Raw genomic sequence first — 19894 nt, forward strand, 5'->3', positions numbered from 1 at the left:
TGGATTCGTGACTTGATTTCTTCGTAGACTTCTTATCTTACGGTTGATCCTACAACAACTCAAGTATCTCCGAAACAGCCAGTCAATAAGCCATGAGACTATCTAAAATAAGACAATTTTCCGACGCGACCCATCCTCCAGTTCCTTCATCTCCGTGGAACACTTCTGGATCAGTATACGTTTCGCAAAACGAGATCAGTGATACATCAACACAGTTCTCCCCGAGGCTTTTCTGTTCCCCAAAACAAGACCACGCTGTAAGAATAATTGATATTTGAACAACCTAAGATAACCGGCTCCCCGGAGCGGTCTTGTAGAAAAACTAGGAGACCAGCCATTATAGCAAACGGAAAAAGGAAAAGGAAATGGGAAAAGGAAAACAGAGAGCACTAAACACGCTAGACTGATTAAAAAGCAATATTGTCAGGGAAACAAAGACATGCAAGAGCCAACCAATTGGTTGAGTGATCAAGTAATAATGGTTGAGCTGTAGGACAACCAATGTATATCAATTATACGTCCCCTGTGAAAGGTTTGCCAAATGGGCCAAAACTTATTACTTCAACATGTGAGGAGGCGAATATAGAGTGCTCTGCCCTCTACAAAGCGTAGGGGTTGACGGAGCGGATAGTGAGGCATCTAGAGTCAAAAGAGGTTAGTAGGGGACGAAATAAGGTCAAGACATGCTCATGGAATAAACTTACGGAGGACTCTTGCTCAGGTCAGTCTTAAGAATAACGGGAACACGGGTCATCTCGGTGACATCCTGGATGTGCTCTCCATCCTCCTCGCGCAGCTTGAACAGCCGCAGGTACTTCTCCTTGTTGGTCAACTTGGCCTCGGGAGCATCGCCGGAGATGGTGGCGATCTTGGGATCCGAGCGGGTGCGGTGAGGGGCCTGCTGGAGGTGCCCGTTGCGGGTAGGGGACGGGGGCATGCTCTGAGTGGAGCGATCGGCGGCCGAGTTCAACGACACGCCAGCGGCCATCTCGGTAACCTCGGAGACGTCGTCGTCGTCATCGAAAAGAGCGTCCACATCGTCGGCGGACATGGTACCGGTCTCGGTCTGCTTGCGCATGTTCTCCTCCCTCTCGCGCGCACGCTCTCTGGCAGCCTCTGCTTCACGCGCGGCTGCGGCAGCCTGGGCAGCACGGGAGTTTGCAGGCTTCGGCCGTTCGTCTTCGGGGATGTACGCTGAGGACGGCACACCCTTCTCCCAGTAGAGCTCCAGAGTACGGCTGTCCTTGCGGAACTCGGCCTTCTTCAGAGGTAGCTGGTCACAGTGGACACGCTTCTCGAACCCATATTCTGGGATGAGAACGTCGAAGGCGGACTCGTAGACGCAAAGGACGATACCCTCGCTGATCAGGTCGCCGCCAATATCCTGGCGCTTCTTGTCCATTTCCCGGCAAGCCTCGATGTGAACGCTCTGCTCTTGGGCGTTGTGGGCCGAATCCTTCTTGTTGTTGCACAGATCCGCGGTCTTGTTCAGAGACTCCAAGTCTTCGGAGAACTCAACCGCTCCGTCAGAGAGAGCAGCCTCCAGCTGGCGGTGGACAATGATATCGGCATATCGTCGGGAAGGGTTGGTGAAGTGGGTGTACACCGGGAGGTTGAGAGTAAAGTGCTGACGCTGCTCATCCTGAGGGCTGGCAACGTAGTACTTGGCACGCTGCATTGCTTTCACAAGGAGTGTTTCCATTCCCTATAGACGTGTGATTCGGTTAGCGCTGTACCGTCGTTGCTTGTTCAATCGGGAAAAGCTTACCTGTCGCAGGTTGTCGTCTTGGACCTTGCAGAGACTGCTCTGCAGGGTGCCACTGCTGGTGGGGTCCAAGCCAAAGCCAAGTCTGTTCATGCGCTCAACCAGGGTCTGGAGACGGCGCGCGTTGGGAGAGGGCTGACGACGCAAGAAAGCCTTGTCGGGCAGCGCAGTCACAATCTTGCGGGCAACGAAGAAGTTTGCCTTGTGACTCAGCTCCTCTACTAGCTCCTGCACGGGGGATGCGTCAAAGATGTTGTAGCGAACCGGCACGTTCTCATCGTCCATCTGGTACAGAAGGCGAAGAGGGGGCAGCTGCGAAGTGCGGTTTCCGTATCTTGCTTCGCGGAACTTCGAAGACACAGCCTGTTTTCGAGGAATATATTAGCTGCATGAATCAGAGGAGTCAAAAAAGGGGAGAAACTTACGTAAAGTGCCCGAATAGTGTCGGCTTTGATTTCAGGCGAAGCGACCTCCGAAGTACCCTTGATAACGGCATCCGCTTCATCATAGCTCAAGCGACCCGAGCTCTTGATGATACCCTTACCGATCCAGACATCGTCGTCAACGACACCAGTCTCCGGGTTGGCCTTGAAAACAACGCTGACGGTCAAACGGTCCTCACCGGGCAGCAAGGAGCAAAGGTCGGTGGAGATACGCTGGGGCAACAGGTTGACGAGACGGTCGACAAGGTAAACGGCCGTGCCACGCTTCTTGGCCTCGCGATCCACCAGAGAATTGGCCTTAACGAAGTGGGCAATATCCGCGACGTGAACACCGATTTCGACCTTGCCGTCAGGAAGAGTCTTGAAATGGAAGGCGTTCTCCAGCTCCTTGGTGCCCTGGGGATCGACGGTGAACGTAACCTCCTGGCGGAAGTCACGGCGGGAAGCCAGAAGAGCCTCGCCTTGGCTAGCGACGGACCAGTCCTCCCAGCCAATGCTCTTTAGAAGAGCGTCCGAGAACTCGTCGGAGCCGAAGTTGTTGTCGCGGAGGAGCGCCTCGGTCTCGACCTTCAGATCACCCATCTCACCCAGCTGCTCCACCAGAGTTCCGAACGGATGCAGGGAGGTGATGGGCCACCGTTTGATGCAAGCAACGAAGATACGGTTGGCATAGTCCTGGTGCTTCTCGACGAAGTCGCGCGGGGCCTGTTCGGTGGGGATGGCGATGAGAGGAACACGCTTGTCGGTGGGCTTGAACCAGACAATCTTGGGCTTATCCTGATGACGGTCATGCTGGGGGCGGCCGTGTGCACCATCTCTGGCCAGCCGCTCCGCCTCCTGCTTCTCCTTCGTCGCCTGGCTACTGGGACGGAGGAGTCCAAGGGTTCCGGAGAACATCTGTCCGGCAACTCGTTCAATCACGGCCACGACATGACCGGCGTAGAGGGGCTTCTGTTCGTCGCTAATCTCATCCTCCTCGACCAGGAGAAGGCTTTGACCTTCCACCTCGACGTCATCGTTCTTCTTCTGCGTGGGACGCTGGCGAAGACTGCCGCGGCGGCGGATGCTACCGTCGGGTCCGACCTCCTGACGGTCGCCATTGGGGCCGGAGTCGGAGCGTGAGAGTTTGTCTCCGCCGGCGTTGCTGCCCGACCGAGCATCGGTGATGTCCTTGCGCTTCTTCTTTTCCTCCTTCTCCTTCTTCTGGGACCACACCTCGTCGACATCCAGCAACTCCACGGCGACGTAGTCACCCTCCAGCGCACGGTTACGGTCCTTACTTCCACAGATAAAGATATCCGCGTCAAGGTCCGGAGTCGTCACGTACGCGTCGGAACGGTTCTTCTTGTTGACCCGCAGGATACCGGCCACCAGCTGGCCGTTGCTCAGCAGGGCGGGAAGGTTGGCCTGAGGCAGATAAGGAGTGAAGAGCGTCTTCCGTTGCTGCTGTTGCTGTTGCTGCTGCTGTTGGGGAGACACCTGGGGAGGAGCATGCTGGCTGGCCTGGAGACCCAGGCCCTGGTTGTTGAGCTGTCCGTTCTGCTGCAGAGCCTGCAGTTGAGCCAGCTGCAAGGGATTGATTTGCTGGTTACCGCCAAACATCTGGGGGGAGGCCATGACCACCTGGCCCTGGGGGAGCTGGATGAGCTGGGGTTGGTTGGGGTACTGGAAGGAACCGATGGAGCCGATGGATTGGTTCATGGAGGCACGGGCACGGTGACCGGGCTGGAAACCACCGCTCTGCTGGCCGAAGCCCTTCTGCTGATCCTGACCCTGGCCCTGGTTGTTCGGCTGACGCCAGTTGCTGTCGAAGTTCCTGGATCCGGATCGAGCATGACCGCCGGCCTGGCTGCCTCGTCGCTGGTTCTCCGACCCGGTCGATCCGTCGCTGGGGCCGGGGAATTGGAAACCTCCAGCACCGCGACCCGACAACGACCCTCGGTTGCCGCCCACGGCCATCGACTGGCTGCGGCCGTGACCGCCGCCGGCCCGAACGTTACCCGCACGCTGGAATCCCAAGCCCTGGGGTGCCTGCGTGTTAAGCGGGGTCGACCTGTCGTCGGAGTTGGCCGTATTATCGGACGACTCGCCGCCGGCGTTGGGTCCGGGGAATTGGAAACCGGACGCGGTCCTCTTCTGCTGAGCCAGCTCGGCCGCCTTCTTCGCCTCGGGAAGGGCCAGGGAGTGACGACGCTGGTGACCGCCACCGCCGGGGGGTCCCCGACTGCGGCCGTGGTTGCCATTCTCATTCTTGGGCTGGGAGTTTTGTTGTTGTTGTTGCTGGTTAAAGTCGGAGTATCCGGATGCTCCCGAGGACGGGGCGGGAGGAGGACCCATACCAAGACCCGGAAGTGCCGATTGATTGCGCCGATGGGAATGCTGATTCGAGGTGTTCATCGGCACGCCAAGCTGCTGCTGCTGTTGCTGCTGACCGAGCTGCTGCTGGGCAAGCTGGGGGAATTGGAAGGCATTGATCTGAGGGGAAACGCCACCGACGGACGCACCGCCGCCTTGCAACGAAGGAGAGAATCCCGAGACCTGACCCAGCTGCTGCGGTTGTAACAGTCCCATGTTGACATACTGTTGATGCGTGGCGGCAATTTGTTGCTGCTGCTGTTGGAGCAGCTCGATCTGTTGCTGAATAGCCAGTTGTTCCACTTGACGAGTTGTTAGCTCAATTGTTGGCCAAGTATAAGGACAAAGGGAAGATTGTATGGGGACGTACTCATGAGGGGAGTGAGTTCCGACGGGCTTCTCCGATGAGCGATATGGAGCTTGCGGCCAGCCGGGCCGGGAACCCCGGATTGACCCTGTTGATCCATCTTTCGGGAGGAAATGAGAGGACGGGGTATCGTCGGGATCAAGTCTTTGCAAAGAGGGGCCTGTCAATGACAAGAGAGTGGCGAAAGAGGACGTTTTGCGTTTGCAAAGCGACCGAAAGACTTAGGAGCAACGACGGATGAGGTCTGAAGTATTGCTACTAGATAAGAGAGACAAATAGGTCAGTCTAGGTGCGCGGAGCGAATTAGGAGTACGTGGGAGAAGAGAACAACAAAGATCGATCGGGGAAGTCAGAAGAAGAGCTGCAAGGGGAGGAGGGCAATGCAAGACACCCGGATGGAAGCTACGATTGTCCTCGACGAGAGAGCGAGTGACATCAACAGAGGCAAGCTGGCTGGAAGGAACGAGGGGAAGGGATGGAGGGGACAAGAGATCGGACAGATGACAATGGAGGCAAGAAAAGCCACGGAGGAAGGTCCAAAGGCAAGTCGAGTAGACCGGCATTGACGGTTCTTTGCAGTGAAGAAGCTTACCGGTAAATGATCGTCCACCGTGACGTCTTGTTGAGATTTCCCTCTTCCCCCTTTTTTTTTTCACACGAGAAATTCCTTTTTTACTGAAGGTAAGGAAGCGGTGACCGGGTTACGGGTCGATCGCAGAGGGAAAGGAGCGAGAGAGGGAGAGGAAAAGAACAAGAAACAAGAGGAGAGGAGAAAGAAAAGGGAAGATGAAAGGTAGAAAAGAAGAAAAAGAAGAGAGAAAAAAGAAGTCGGGGAAAAGATTGAAGCAGAATCAAGCCGCAGCCAGATTTAGATCGACTTGTGGAAAGAGAGGATGAAGCTGGAGGGATGGGGGGGGGTTTGGAAGACGGAGAGAGGGGAACGACCGAGTAAGCGGATGCCCCAACTGCCATCGACTGACTAGCGCACCTGGCCTCGTTCAGGGGGGATTTTTTTTTTTCTCTCGGTGGGGATTCTTTCGCCTTCGTTTTTAATTTCACACTTTTCTTCGCCGTTCCGGGTTTTTTTTGTGTCGTTTCTTATTTTCGATTCTTAATTTTTCTGGATTGATTCCTTGATTGCGATCAGGGAGAGAGGATCAACGAGGGCGATTCCTCCGGTTCAAACCCGACGAAGGAATAGGGGAAAAGGCCACTCAGTCGATCAAAGCGAAGTGGTCGAACTGGTAATTGGATTCCCCACGCGAGGGGTCGGTCTTTGTTATTTTTTTGGTTATTTTTCTGGAGTTTTTTTAATTTGATAAGAATATCTTTTGAACGACTTTCTTTTCCAAGAGTGGAGGGGAAAGATGATGGATCTGACCACGAAGAGAATGACAGAAACCGAATGATCAACCCGAAGGAATGATTGAGGGGAGATGAAGGAGAGATAGAGAGAGTCAAAAGGAAGATGGAGGAAGAAGGGAGAAAGAAGAGAGAAGAAAGAAGAGTGATGGAGAAGAAGAAGAAGAAGAAGAAGAAGAAGAAGAAGAAGAAAGAGAGATGAACAAGTAAGGAATAACGGGGATCAATAATAATATAAACCATACGAAGATTACTGGAACGTTCCTACAGTCTACCTGCTACGACGGTCTACACGGAGTTACTGTCGAGTCTGATGATGCTAAATCGACTTACGCCGTAACTCTCTTTCATTCTTTCATTCTTTCTCTTCTTCACCATCATCATCATTATCCTCATCATCATATGCTGGGGAAGAGACTAAGCAAAGTTACCAGACTTTGGAGGACTGCAGGGTCTGGTTCGGCCTGCTGTCATGGCGTATTGTATTCCTTTTACCCACTCTTGAGGTCCATCTGAATCCTTCTCTGAATTGACCATGTAGATAGACACGATAGCTGAGTAGTAAGTCTGAAATGCTTGGGGTCGAGTGGCAGACTCCAACCATATGATATCCTGTTTACTCCGTACCTCCCAACAACCTACTCTCCTAGTCTCCTAGTCGCATACTATTCCCTACAGGCTACCGTATGCCTGATACGGTACGGATCCACCGGGTGATGCGCCGGATCCAATAGTTGTCTCGTCTTTGGGTCCTTGCGACTCCACAGAAGCTGTCGGCGGCTTTGCGGGCTTCCGGAGAAGGTCACTTGCTCGGAGGGTAGAATCGATTCGAGATATTTCGTAGGAGTGAGAGGAGCACTCGGGTAGAAGATTCGGGGAGGATGCGACCAGACCATCTGCGTTGTGACCACAGTTCGACGGAAGAATAGATGGAAGAAGAGGTACTTACAGAGTTAAAAGAGAGGTTAATCATGACGCAAAGTCGGGCCGACCGAAGGAACTGGGAAGACCCGCGTTTGCACCGTTTGCTGCTTGTCCTCGGCCTGATCCCTGAGGCTGCAGATGGCTGACTCAGCGCCCTTCCAGACAAAAAGATCGCGTTCCATTCTTGACTTGTCGACTGTGACGCTCACATCCCTTTCACCTGGCCGCTTTGGCTCGTCCCTCCTTTCATCCTGCATCTGCTGCTGGGAATTCCATCCCAATTGAGCATAGGTCTTTTTGGTCCTTGGAATCGGTCGCGCAAGTTCATCCGATACGATTGATTGAAGCTCGGCGTGTATCTCGGAACCCAACTCCTTGTCCGGGTCATAGTGATCTGCTTCTACTGTGTCCCAAGGTTCCCCGAGCTATGAAATTGCTTGTCTTGCGGTCATTCAACTAGCACTGTCCCAGCGCTCGAACCCTCATTTGAGCTATTCCGCCATCTATCTCTCCTTTGCCTTCGAACTTCGCCGAATTTCCAACTATTCGCCAAACAAGCAAACCCTCAAATCATAGAACATGGGCCGACTAAGCTACCCCTCGCAGCTGGACAGCCCGTCCAAACAGCTAGTATCCGACCTGGCCAGGGATCTGGAGCAATTGCGAGTCCACAACACCGAGCTGAAGAAAGTGAAAGCCTACGAACGCCGGTCATTCTACGAGAATCTCGATCGAGCCGATAGCGAGCTAGAAGCCGTCCACAACGCCGCCCTCGACCAGGTCGCTGCGCGCCATGGCCAACTCTTGGAGGAGGCCGAAGAGACCCTGCGTGTGCATCGCCGAGCGGTAGAGGAGGAACGACTTCGAAAGGCGGAGGAGGAGCGCAAGGAAGCAGAGCGAGTGGCACGGGAGAAGGCCGAGAGACAGCGTCGGGAGCAAGAGGAACTTGCTCGACGCGAGGCCGAGCGAAAGGCCCAGGAGGAAGCGAGGAAGAAGGCCGAGGCCGAGGCCGAAAAGAAACGACGCGACGAACAGGCGGAACGAGAACGCCAGGAAAAGCAACGAGTGGAGGAGGAGAATCGCAAGCGTCAAGCAGAGGCCAAGAAGGCCGAGGAAGAAGCCGCTCGAGCCAAAACCGAGGCGGAGCAGAAGGCGCAGGCGGAGCGGAGGACCCAAGGTGCCAATGGCCGGCCCACGGAGGCCGAGATAAAGGTGCACAACCGCTATGTGGAGCTGCATCAGCATCTCAAGAAGTTCCGGCAGTACATGAGAGACCAGGGCAAAGCCAACAACGCAGTCAAGCAAAACATGGGAGACATGCGTCGATCCATCAAGAAGTGCGTGGGTCAGCTGCGTGAAGGCAAAGGAACCAATAAAACCCAGCTCCAGGAGATCAAAACGACGCTCGAAAAAGCCGCTTCCATCCCCGAGCCCTCGGTGGACATCCGCCAGTTCCTGGCCTTCCCACCCCCAGAGATCGCCAACTCCGAGAATGAGAAGGTGCCGGCTCTTCTGATCTACGCGCTGAACATGTTTGCGAAAAGTCTAATCGCATCGCTCCTCAACGAGGCCTCGCTTAACCACGGTCACGCGGAACCGATTGGCATCGTCGCAGCACAGATCTTCTCGATGGATGCGTTTATCTACAAAGGCTGTCCCATGGTGGACATCCTATGGGCCAAATACCGAGTCGTTTGCCCGGGCTTATGGGGATTCTACGGCAGCGAAAAGACAGAAGGCGGCCGCAAGGCCCTAGGATGGTGGCGGGACGGACCGGGTGGCCCATATATCAGCGAGCAGATGCACGCAGAGCGAATGACGGCCTTGGGAGCCGGGTTCGCCGCGCTGACCTTGCGTAACTTTGGCAAGACCCCTCGAAAGAACCCCTTCCCCAACCACATGTTCTGGAGGGCTATGCACAAGATTCTGTCCATTCCGCCGTCTGACATTCAAGAGACACACTTCATCCTTCTTTCTGCGATGCTCAAGTCTTCGGCCGAGCGGATTGTCAGCTTTTTTGGACATGTCGGGCTGGCTATGATGCGGAAAGCCATTGTCGAGCTACCCTCCACCGTGCCCCGTCAATCAATGGGCGTGACGCAGCTCAAACTTCTCAAGGATCTATACCAAAAGGAAAGGCACATCATCATTTGAGGACCGGATCATCGAGCTGTCAGATTTTCTTTTTCTTCAACACGCCAGAAAAAAGAAAACATTAGCGCCTGTTGACGGGTAGGTTTCTCAAGTCCATGTGTCAGCACTCGGAAGCCTAGAGATCATCCTTGCGCCTTTGATGTCTCAGCGACGCCACCAACCGAATACAAGACCAATGCTGATGGAGTGTTTGATCATTGCAGAAATCAGACACACGTGCAGATTTTGACCGCCTGCCGTGCAGCCTATACCTGTATAACAGCAAGGACTCTAAAGGAGGTTGTTGGGCTGCTTCGACAGTTCCTGCAGATCGCCCGAAACGTGGTCCGCTATGGAATCGACAGAGGTATTTCGCGGTTATACAGCATGAAGCTGCATCAATGAGTCATCAGATTTGTTGTCAGTTGCTTAGGTTAGGTAGACATGTCAACCTGACAGTCTTTCAGACCGCCATCTATCGCAACTACAACTACAACAACTACCGCTACCGCTACAACAACCACAACCACCACAAAACCAGCAGAAAGAATACCCGAAACAAGATGGGCAAGATTAAAGTTCTGACCGGTTTCGATTTACGGTCCATGGTTCTTGCGAGGGAGGGATCTTGCCAAGTGACGAGTCGCAAGTTAGGGCTTATGCAAGATCATGCAGGACGTTGCTCTCGTCCACATAGCCTGCATATGTTGGACGTGGATCCAGTCCATTTTTCTAGGATTTATCATTTCCATCCCCCCTTGGAGTATTGAGTAGACGTTATAATGTTGGGTCTCGCTAGAAATAAATCACACTTGAGTCATTCAACTATTTCTAATTAACTTTTTGTTCTTCTTTATATCAACCCTCGTCATGAATACATGAATATACCCCCCAAGACTATATATATACTTGAAATTCAAATCAAACTAACAAAACCAAAGCAAATCAAATAACCAAACCATGTCCTCCGCTTCCACTCTCCCCACCGAACTCATCCAATCCATCCTCCTCCAAACCGACCCCGAAACATACCTCTCCGCGCACCAAGCATGCCGTTCCTGGCGCCGCGCCTCCTCAACTCCATACATGCTGCGTCATGCGCTGCAACAGATCCCGGCGTCTTTGATTCCTCCTCTTCCTTACTCATTTTCTACTCATCAGACGGAGACGGAAATGAATGCGAAAGCGAATGCAAATCCGAAAACAGACACCCTAACGCCAGAGCAATGGACCACGTATTTCGCACAGATTGCACGTCTGAATCTGCTTAGTCGGCGACATCATATTCGGAAGTCTGTTTGTAAGGTTCGGGGTCCTTGTCACGGAGCACAGATGCCGTTATGTCCGTCACCGGCGAGTTCAGTACAAGCTCGATCAGAAGATGGAAGGACGGTCGCTGTGCTGAGGGGGGCGAAGGTGCTTGTTTTTAGGGCTCGAAGGGCTCATCAACCATTGTCATCTGAGTCTGAGACTGAGACTGAGTCTGAGTCTCATATTCCGGAAACCGAATCTAGAATGGGATATAGATCTGATTTCAAAGCCGAGAGCGAACATGATTCCGAAGACGAGAGTCAAGATGAGGGTGAAGGCGAGATGACGGAGAGCAGCGAATTCACACTCTCTCAAGAATTCCCTCTCGCATCATCCCTCTACCCGCATTGGACGTCTGTGTGCCGCGCACTCATGAACCAGAGCATTACTTCCAATGCCAGCTGGTCGGGGAATCGCCGGTACTCGAAACATTGCGTGGCGGTGTCTTCGCGAGGAGAGTTTGTGGCTGTGGCGTTGGGGAGGGTTGTTCAGGTTTATTCATCTTTCCCTCATTCATCCCGCGGTCAAGGGCATCAGAAAGATCTCGATCGCGATCCCCTGGAGAATACACACCAGAGACCAGCCGAATACGTCCTCGGCCAAAACACCGAACACATCGCCTGCGCGCGGCCATCAGACCCCACGGCTTACGAAGACACCGACGGGGTAGTCGAGGGTCTCGAGTTTGTCGACAACGACACGCTGCTGCGCGTGGCGATTGGCAAGGAATCGACGATTCATCGGCCGACTCGCGTGCGGTATCTAGGTTGTCCGGAATCCTTGACGAACGGACCGGATCTGGGATATTGGTGGGAGGCTATTAAGAAGGTGTATTTGGATTCTGCGGCGTTGGGGGTGTCGTTCGCCAGAGGAGAGGGAGGTGATGGAGGGAGATGTGTTCTGCGAGGGCTGAGGCTTTTGGGGAGAGATGTGGTGGACGTGAGGGATCAATGGGAGGAGGAGGACAATCATCCCCGTTCAACTTTGACTTCAAGTTCAACAACTGCAAACAAACAAGACCATCGCTACTTCATCGCCTCCATCCAAACCAACTCCATCGACACCTACTGCATCGGCCTCGCCACATCCCCATCCCCATCCCCATCCTCCCCAGTCTCCACACACCTAATCCGTCTCCTCCCATCCATCTACTCCCGCCCAAGCAGCATCATCCCCATGACACCCCAAAACAAAGAGTATCCATGCCTCTACGCCTATCCTCATCGACCAGACACCACTTCCACCACCACCACACCCCCAACCCAGACTCAAACCCAAACTCACTCCAGCGGAACAACCAAAAGAATAACCCACAGCTACAACCTCCAAACGACCCTCCCCCGATTCACATCCACAAACCTCCCCTCCGGAACATTCTCATCCCCGCACCTCGCCGTGTCCTCCGACGACCAAATCCTGGTAATCTACGAGCCAGATCACGCCTGCTGTGTCGTCGAAGGAGGGGCGCTATACGTCTGCTACGTGGGGAGTTGTACGAGTGTGTATCAGCCTGGGTCTGGGTCTGGGTCTGGGATTCACGAATCCCTTCGTGTTGGAGGAGGTGGAGAAGTCAATCTCAATTTCAATTCTAATTCTAGCTCTGATCTGAACACAGAGAGGGGTGGCGATGAACAAGAAGGAAGAGGAGGGATGGAGAAAAAGCCCTACCCACGTCGAGATATCATCCCTACGTGGCCGTTCCTGTTAGATCGGGTGAGTGTGAATGTGGAGAGTTTGAAAGTGAAGAGGGTAAGAAGGGGTGGTTCCTCCAAGTACAAGATTACGGGGATTGCAGGGGGTGAGGAGATTGAATGGTTATTCTAGATGATAGAAGGTTTAACTGTGCTGGGCGTGGAGTTGGTGTTTAGTTATGGTTGGGGTTGGGGTTCTGGAGAGGGAACGAGAGGGATGAGATTCGACATGATAAATGAAAAGGATGGAAGAAGGGAGGACAAGAGAAGAGTTTCAAACAGAATACTTTGATATTAGACTGGAATAGTGATTTCATGTTCAGAATGACATCAATGTTGAAGTCTTGCAAAGCTTTATGTCGCCTAGATTTGGTATATTTACACATTATAGAAAAGTGACAATATTCGAGTCTATATGCAAGCAATAAGACTGTTCAAATGAATTTATGAGCATGCTATCGAGCAGGAGCAACTAATGTGACCCAGCCTTGCTTTAAGCAAGGCTTCAAAACACATAATGAACAAACTAACCCTACATATAAATCCACTCGTATTCAATCAAATTAAATTATCTTATGTCCATTAAAAAAATAATAAGAGTATCTACACAGCACCACTGCCTAAAAAGAAGAAAGAAGAAGAAAGAAGAAACCCAACGACACGAAAAGAAAGAAAGAAAGAAAACCCTGGGGTATGAAGAAGCCCCAATCTGAGAAGAAATTAGAAATTGAAAGTAGACGATTCGCAGAGACCAAGAATAAATCAGAATGGAAATATCAATGACACGAAGGAAAGTATGCAAGTAACAAAAAGAGTGACAGTCAAATCAGATATTTAACGCAAGAGTTTGTACAAAAAAGATCGCAATAAGACAATAGCTGGTATTGGTATCAGATGGGAGGATCAAGGGGAAATGGAAATAGAAACAGAAACGAAAAAAGCAATCCCACTATCACATACAAGAAAAGGTAGAAAAAGACTAAACAGTGCATCTGAACGAAGGAAATACCAATTGAACTATGTCAGATTAAAAGAGAGGAGTAAGAAGCTGAGGGGGAGAACAACACATAAGTCACAAATCAAACCGATTCAGTCTCAAAAAGAATTTCAAATGCTAAGGTATCTGCTGAGATAGAAAGAAAAGAAAAGAGGGGGGAAATCCCGTCTATGTTGTTATTTGCGGTCCAAATGGACCGTCATTGGTGTCCCGTGGAGACGCAGAGACCAATCCGTCGACCGTACTTTCATTTTCTTCCCCCGGAGAACCCTCTCCGTAGGCCTGTCCGTAGGTCTCTTCGTAATCGGTTGGCTCTGCATCGCGGTCATAGCTGGACCTCCGGAGAAGAGGGGGTGTAGTTGGAGGCTCGCGCATCTTGCCGGCGGCCCGCGAAGACAACGGTCGAGGTGTACTGTTGACGCTCCTTAGCGGGCGACTCTCCGACGACCGTCTCGCGCCTGATGCGGCTGCTCGGGCATTGATGACCGCCTGTCGATTAGAGCTAGGCGGCGTCAGGAGACCAGATAGGAAAGCAGTGGCGTGGCTCGGCTTGGAAGGAGTCTGGTTCGAAGTGTTGCTGTTTGCCCCCTCCCGGCCCTTGCGCCAGTTGCCCCATGCTGCAGCTGCAGCGAGAGGGAGTGCTCGAGGGGATGCTCGGATCTCAGACAGTGATGGAAGGCTTGGGAGGCCCTGGACTCCAGACGCAGCCCTTTCCTTCTCCTGTTGCTGCATCTGCAGGTTGGCTTTCAGGCGAATGGCAGCGTCACGGACAGCGTTGTGGTCAAATGAGGGCTGGGACACGGTGGTGACAATATCCTGTAGATCATCGATTCGGACTCCCAACAGCTCACGGAGCCAGTTAATCTCCGTATCCTTCTCTTTAAGCTTGTTGGGGGCATCCTTGTCCACGGACGCGACCTCTTGCTCGAGCTCTTCAATGCGAGTCTCACGCTGCTGTAGCTGGTCTTGAAGCACGAGAATGGACTCGCGCAACGCCTGCGGGGAGATCTTCTCAGGAACCATGGAGCCGTTAAATGACATCGAAGGGGTGTTGACGGGCATGGTAGGAGGAGGCGTGGATGTCGCCACTCCTGCCTTGGCCATCTGCGCAGCCTCCGCAGCAGCCCGAGCAGCGGACTGGGCGATTTCGAGCTTGTCTTCAAGGTGTTGCACACGATCCTGCAGGTGATGGACCTTGTCATCCGACAACGCCAACTTGTCCATCAGATGAGACTCGGCGCGCTGTCGATCCTCGGACGAGTTGTGCAAGGCACGAGCATGGCGCTCCCGGAGGTCATTGAGGACGCGCTCATGCATGCTGCGCTGTTCCTCTACAGCCATCTCCCGCGATTCGGCTGCCGCAGCCAAGGCGCTGGCCTTGGTCTCGGTGGCCTCCTCAAGCAGCATCTCGTAACGTTCGCGCTCGGTGTCATTGTTAAGGCGTACATTGTCCATTTGGCTCTGCAGGCGGAGAATCTGTGCCTCCAATTCGGCGCGCACGATGTTGACCTGGCTATTGGCGGCCTCGACATCGGCCTCCATGGAGGTCCGGGTCCGCTGGATCTCGACGCGGCTGCTCTCGCGAGCCTCGTTGAATTCACGCTCGAAACGGGCCGCCTTGAGTTCCATGTCGTGGTTTTCAACCCGCAGGTTAGCCACCAGCTCTTCCAGCCTGGCGTTCTCCTGCTGGGACTGCCCGAAGATGAACTTGAGTTTGGCGGCCTCTCGCTCCTGTTGCTCGAGTTCGCTGATATCAACCTCGAGCTTCTCACGCAGCTTCTGCTCGCGGCTGTAAGCCGCCTTGAGTTCGTTATACCGAGCCACGTGCTCTTCTTCCCGCCTGCGCCAGATGGCCTGTTCGCGGGCAATATCCCCGGAAGCCGTGGCCATTTCATCCTGAAGGCGATCCAGTTTCTCGCTGAGGTTGTGTCGGATGCTCATGCCGTCTTCAATGCGCGTCTTAAGATGATCGATGGAGCCACGCAGGCTCTTGTTTTCCTGCTTGACTTCCTCAAGCTCTCCCTTCGACCGCTCGCTGTCACGCTTCCAGTTGTCACTAGAGACACGGTATTCATCCAAGTGGCCCTCGAGTTCAATGTTCTTCGAGGAGATTTCAGCCAGAGTCAGCTTGAGCTTGGCATGCTCCTGCTCCAGGGAATCGGCTCTGAATTGGACCTGCTCAAAGTAAGGAATCTTCTCTTCCTTGAACTGCAGGAAGCGAGCTTCGGCAGACTCGGCGGCTTCACTGTGGCGGGCGGCATCGTCTTCAACGTCCTTGAGCAGTCGCTGGAGCTCTGCCATGGAATCCTGTGCTTCTCTGCGCAGTTTGTACTCCTGCTCTGCCCGCTCGTCGGTCATTCTCAGCATGTTCTTCAGACCGTCAATCTGGAGCATCAGACTGTCGGCACCAATCTCGTCGGCGTCAGACGGACGAGCATTCTGGATACTGAACTGGTTGGCGACTACTTCCTGGAGCATCTCCCGCAGGCCGGCGGTAGGGTCGTGAGCCAGTTTCTCGGTGGCCATGGCTTGCAATTCGGCGACGCTGTCCCGGAGTTGCACCAGCTCGGTGTTTTCGGGTTTCTCCACGGGCTCCTGCGTGTCACGCTGGGCCAGCACTTCCAGGATGACGTTCTTCAACCGATCAAGCTTCCGGTCTCTCGGTGGGGACCGGGCTCGCTGGGAGTCATTTTCATCATACTCGTCGTCCTCGTCGTCGGCATCGCTCTCCGCCTCGGCGGACGTGCTGGTCCAGGCCAGCTTGTTCTGCGTCGACAGGGTGATCGCCGAAACCGATTGCTGGATAGCGCTCAGAGCACGCTCCAGAGGGGATAGACGATCGTCGACCACAGAGCCGACGAGGTCGTTGATCCGACGGTCAAAGAACTTGCTGCGGTGTACCAGCTTTTCTTCCTCGCCGGACGTGATAACATCGTCCCAGTCGCTGATCTGATCGTTTTGGTTGATGAGTTTCCGAATGGGCGATGGCATACCGGAAGCAAAGCCCTTGGAAGGAGTAGCCGCGAAGTGAGACTGGGCATCGAAATCCAATTTCGGAACATCCAACGCGTGCGAGACATGTCCCCGACCAGGACTGGGGCTGGGCGGGTCGCTTCTGATGTCTGCGGGACCGTGTCGCTTTTCTTTCGACGGTCCTGCCACTGCGGTCTGAGGCATACGATTGGCAGCAGCCTGGGGTGTGTTGACCCTCTCGATTCCAACGTCGGATCCTTCGTTGAGTTGCTCCATAATGGCGTTGATCTCATCCTCGTCAGGCGAGTCTGCGTCAGAGTCAGACTTGGCAACCTGTTCCGGCTGCTCTGGCTGCGCTGGCTCCTCTGCCTTGATGTCGGTTTGAGGCTGCATAGGCTGCTCCGGCTCGGGTGACGGGGTCTTGCGCTTAGGCGAAGCCGGAGGGCTTGGGACAGCGTGCCGAGAAGCCGTAAGGTCGTTCTTCTTGGGCGGCTCCTCCGGCGCAGCCTTCGGCTGATCAACCGTGAAGGGTATAAATTCAGCCACCGAGGGCTTGAAGGTGAAGGTTTTCTTCGATCCGAACAACGCTGTCCTCCAGTCCTTCTTCGGGGGCTGCTCCTTAGGAGGCTCCTGCTGCTGTGGTGCAGGAGCTGCTGCGGCATCAGTTTCCGGCTTAGTTGACACTGCCGTGTCGGGTTCCCGTTTCGGTGGTTCCGGCGCGGCAGTTGCTGCCTCTTCCTTGGCACCAGAAGGAGCCCAAGTGGAGGCTTCACTGACGGGAGTGTCCTTGCGCTCCTCAGGCTTGCCAAGCTGAGCCGACAGAGGCAATGTGCCCGTGGGAACTGCATTTTCTTTGCCCTCGGCGGCTACATGAGAGCCGTGAGGAATCTGGGATCGCTGGGCATTGGACTCCGTTAGGGCATGACCCGGACTGAACGGAGCCTCTTCATCAGAAGGCGCATCCCCGCGACGGGCACGTTTATGGCGGTCTGAAGCCTTTCCACTCGGTGCCTTCCCATCCCTATCTCTTTTCTCGGGCGTACTATCATCAGGGCGGATGATGGGAATTGCCTTCGACTTCTTGCCAGATTTTGCAGCCTGTGAAACATCAACGTCGTCGAATATCTTGGTTCTATTGGCGGCCGGTGGCTGCTCGGAACCGGCAGAGTAAACGCTAGCGGCTGGGTTGAAGACAGGTGCCGCAACGTTGAAAGAGGGTGATGAGAAATTGAATTCACCGGATCCATGGGTAGCCATACGATGCGAGCCACTCGCGGAAAAGGGGGCAGGGGGCGCATCGAATGAGTTGACTGAGGGCTTGAATCCCGGTCCTGAACCGAAGGTGAACATATCCTGACCGGCGTTGGGGAACTGGAAAGAGTTACCCTGGAAAGCGAAATGCTGCGAGGCCGTCGAAGCGTTTGGATCGAATTCCTTGGCGTCCACATTCAAAGTGGAGGATGACAGCTTCGAACGGTGACCGGGATACGACCCACCGCTGGGTTTGGCCGAATGCCAGGGAATGTGGTGCCCAAGTGGTCCATGTCTGCGAGGAGTTCCAGAGAGACTCGGGTTCGTATCTATATCGGATCCTTCTTGGACATTGTTGCCAGCATACCCTCCACCGTAGAACTGATGCACATGCTGAGGGAGGTGCTGGAGGTCACGGTTGTCGTTCTCTGGCAGGGCCCATTGAGAGTGCATCAATCCTGGGGCGCCGAAATTGTGAGCCGGCTCGTGGTCACCCTCCTCAAGTTGCCTCTCAATTGACTCCTCCAAATGATAGTCGGACTGGGCGATCTGATCAAGTCCCTTCTGGAGCGTTTCGCTCAGGTTGTGACCACGGCTATGGCCGCGGGGCGTAGGCTGAGCGATCTCCACGGTCGAGGCGTGGAAGTTGTCCAGATTTTCCGTAGGGGTGTGAACAGGACGCAAAAGATGGCCTTCCATAGCATTGTCTTGTTGCAGATGATGATCCATGTGTGGTTCATGGAATGCACTGTTTTGCAGCTCCGACTGTTCGTTTAATCCAGGGTGGAAGGCACCCGGGCCATTCATCGGTGATACAGGTGACAAGATAGACGTTAGGTCGGGGAGAGCGCCCGGAAGACCAGGGTTATTCGGATGACGGGCGTTGAAGAAGTTCTGAGGGGTAAGCGAGCCCTGTGCAGGAGGCGTATTCTGGAACGGAACATGATATCCGGGCAAGAGGTTCTGGTCAACGCCCAAGAATGGTGTTTGAACGCCAAAATGCGAGACGGGGGATGCCAAGCTACCAATGCCATTGTTGTTTGCGGACTGGTTGAAATGAGGGGAGAACGGGTTCGGTCCGGACAGTGGGTTGCTGGCTGCTGATGCCGTCGGTATCGGTGGTGACGGGCCCATCCCGGGGAACGGAGCCATCTGGCTCATGGCCGGCGATACAGACGGCTGCATTTCCTCCTCGCCGAGTGAAACTCCCAGAGCTCGAAGCTTCTCCTCCTGGAGGGCCCGAACGTACGAGTCCCAGACATTCTTGTTCGGAAAGTTGACGGCGTAACCCCCTGTCTTCAATTCTTCTTCAGCTTCCGGCACGTCTGGGAAAGAGGGACGACTGAGCCCGCCTAATTCGGTAACCTCTGAGCTGTCCTCTGGCGCACCGACATCAAACCCACGGACGCTGTAGCCTTTCTCTTCCCAGTCCTTTAGCCTCTGTTCAACGTCCTCAGCACTCAATAGGCGATAGCCGGATTCTTCGGTGCCTCTTTTGTCTCCCGGTGGCAGTCCAATGATACAAGCCTTGCCGCGCCAGATGATCTTCTTTCTTACTCTCGGCACGGGCGTTGAGGTATTCCTGCTTGTCGACACTTTGTTCTGTGTAGCTTTCGGTTCGGAACCTTCTACAGGCACGGCTGCAGCGTTGTCTTCTTTCCCAGCATCGGCAGGGGGAGGGGGGAGTGGCTTTTCGCTCGGAGACGGTACCTGGGGGAGCTCCGGTTGGGATGTTGGGGGCTGACCCTCCTTTGTGTCGGCCATGGTGATGGGCTGGGGGTCCTTGTCGTAGGCGAAACCCCAAAAGTCTTCTTGCCGTAGTGTATCGGCTCTCCGGTGAAGATAGTCTTTCGTGCGTTGACGTCCGGGACTATTTTCCCCGTGGGTCGCAATCGTCCTTCTCTTGACAAAGTCGGCGAGCGTCGGGGTCTTCAAGAGGTCTTCGTCGCGGGTGTCCTGCTCTAGAGCAAGCCAATCGTCGGACGGGTCGTCTGCGAAATGATTCTGGGCCGTGAAGAACGAGGGAGCCTCGCTACCGGAGTCGTCGCTGAGCCAGTTACTGCGTTCGGTTCTGGGTTGGCCCGAGAGATATTGGTTGATCCAATCCTGGGTGAAGTCTTTGATGGACTTTCCTCCTTTTCTGCCCAACAGATCACGGCGCGGCGAGCGGTCGAGTGTCGTATCACCACCGTACAATTGCGTGGTCGAGCTCTCCGGGGCCGAGGGTCTCAGGAATTCGGTATGGTTTGCTTCGGAGCCGTGGTAGAAACCACTGCGCATGGACGCCCGGGAACTGATGCCCGAACCACGATCGATGCCAGC

The 19894-nt window shown here is 54.3% G+C and overlaps 4 protein-coding genes across 4 annotated transcripts; 2 read left to right on the forward strand and 2 right to left on the reverse strand.

Moving 5' to 3' along the window:
• Positions 1 to 599: 599 nt before the first annotated feature.
• On the reverse strand, positions 600 to 5030 carry ssdA (mRNA-binding translational repressor SSD1; the record flags this gene model as incomplete). The annotated part of the gene is made up of 5 exons (XM_046085389.1): positions 600 to 639; positions 705 to 1705; positions 1769 to 2128; positions 2191 to 4865; positions 4934 to 5030. 5 exons carry the CDS (start codon positions 5028 to 5030, stop codon positions 600 to 602), a joined length of 4173 nt encoding a protein of 1390 aa, XP_045941352.1.
• Positions 5031 to 7795: 2765 nt separating this feature from the next.
• Positions 7796 to 9370, forward strand: LDX57_003733 (putative RNA export mediator Gle1; the record flags this gene model as incomplete). The annotated part of the gene is made up of 1 exon (XM_046085390.1): positions 7796 to 9370. The coding sequence occupies one exon, from the start codon at positions 7796 to 7798 to the stop codon at positions 9368 to 9370; it is 1575 nt and encodes a 524-aa protein (XP_045941353.1).
• Positions 9371 to 10309: 939 nt separating this feature from the next.
• On the forward strand, positions 10310 to 12832 carry LDX57_003734 (F-box protein; the record flags this gene model as incomplete). Its single annotated transcript, XM_046085391.1, has 2 exons — positions 10310 to 11371; positions 12818 to 12832. The coding sequence occupies 2 exons, from the start codon at positions 10310 to 10312 to the stop codon at positions 12830 to 12832; spliced, it is 1077 nt and encodes a 358-aa protein (XP_045941354.1).
• Positions 12833 to 13516: 684 nt separating this feature from the next.
• On the reverse strand, positions 13517 to 19852 carry LDX57_003735 (putative myosin class II heavy chain (MHC); the record flags this gene model as incomplete). Its single annotated transcript, XM_046085392.1, has 1 exon — positions 13517 to 19852. The coding sequence occupies one exon, from the start codon at positions 19850 to 19852 to the stop codon at positions 13517 to 13519; it is 6336 nt and encodes a 2111-aa protein (XP_045941355.1).
• Between the last annotated feature and the right edge of the window lie 42 nt (positions 19853 to 19894).

This window comes from Aspergillus melleus (genome assembly GCF_016097325.1).
Source record: "Aspergillus melleus strain CBS 546.65 chromosome Unknown contig2, whole genome shotgun sequence".
In the NCBI taxonomy this organism is placed as follows: domain Eukaryota; kingdom Fungi; phylum Ascomycota; class Eurotiomycetes; order Eurotiales; family Aspergillaceae; genus Aspergillus; species Aspergillus melleus.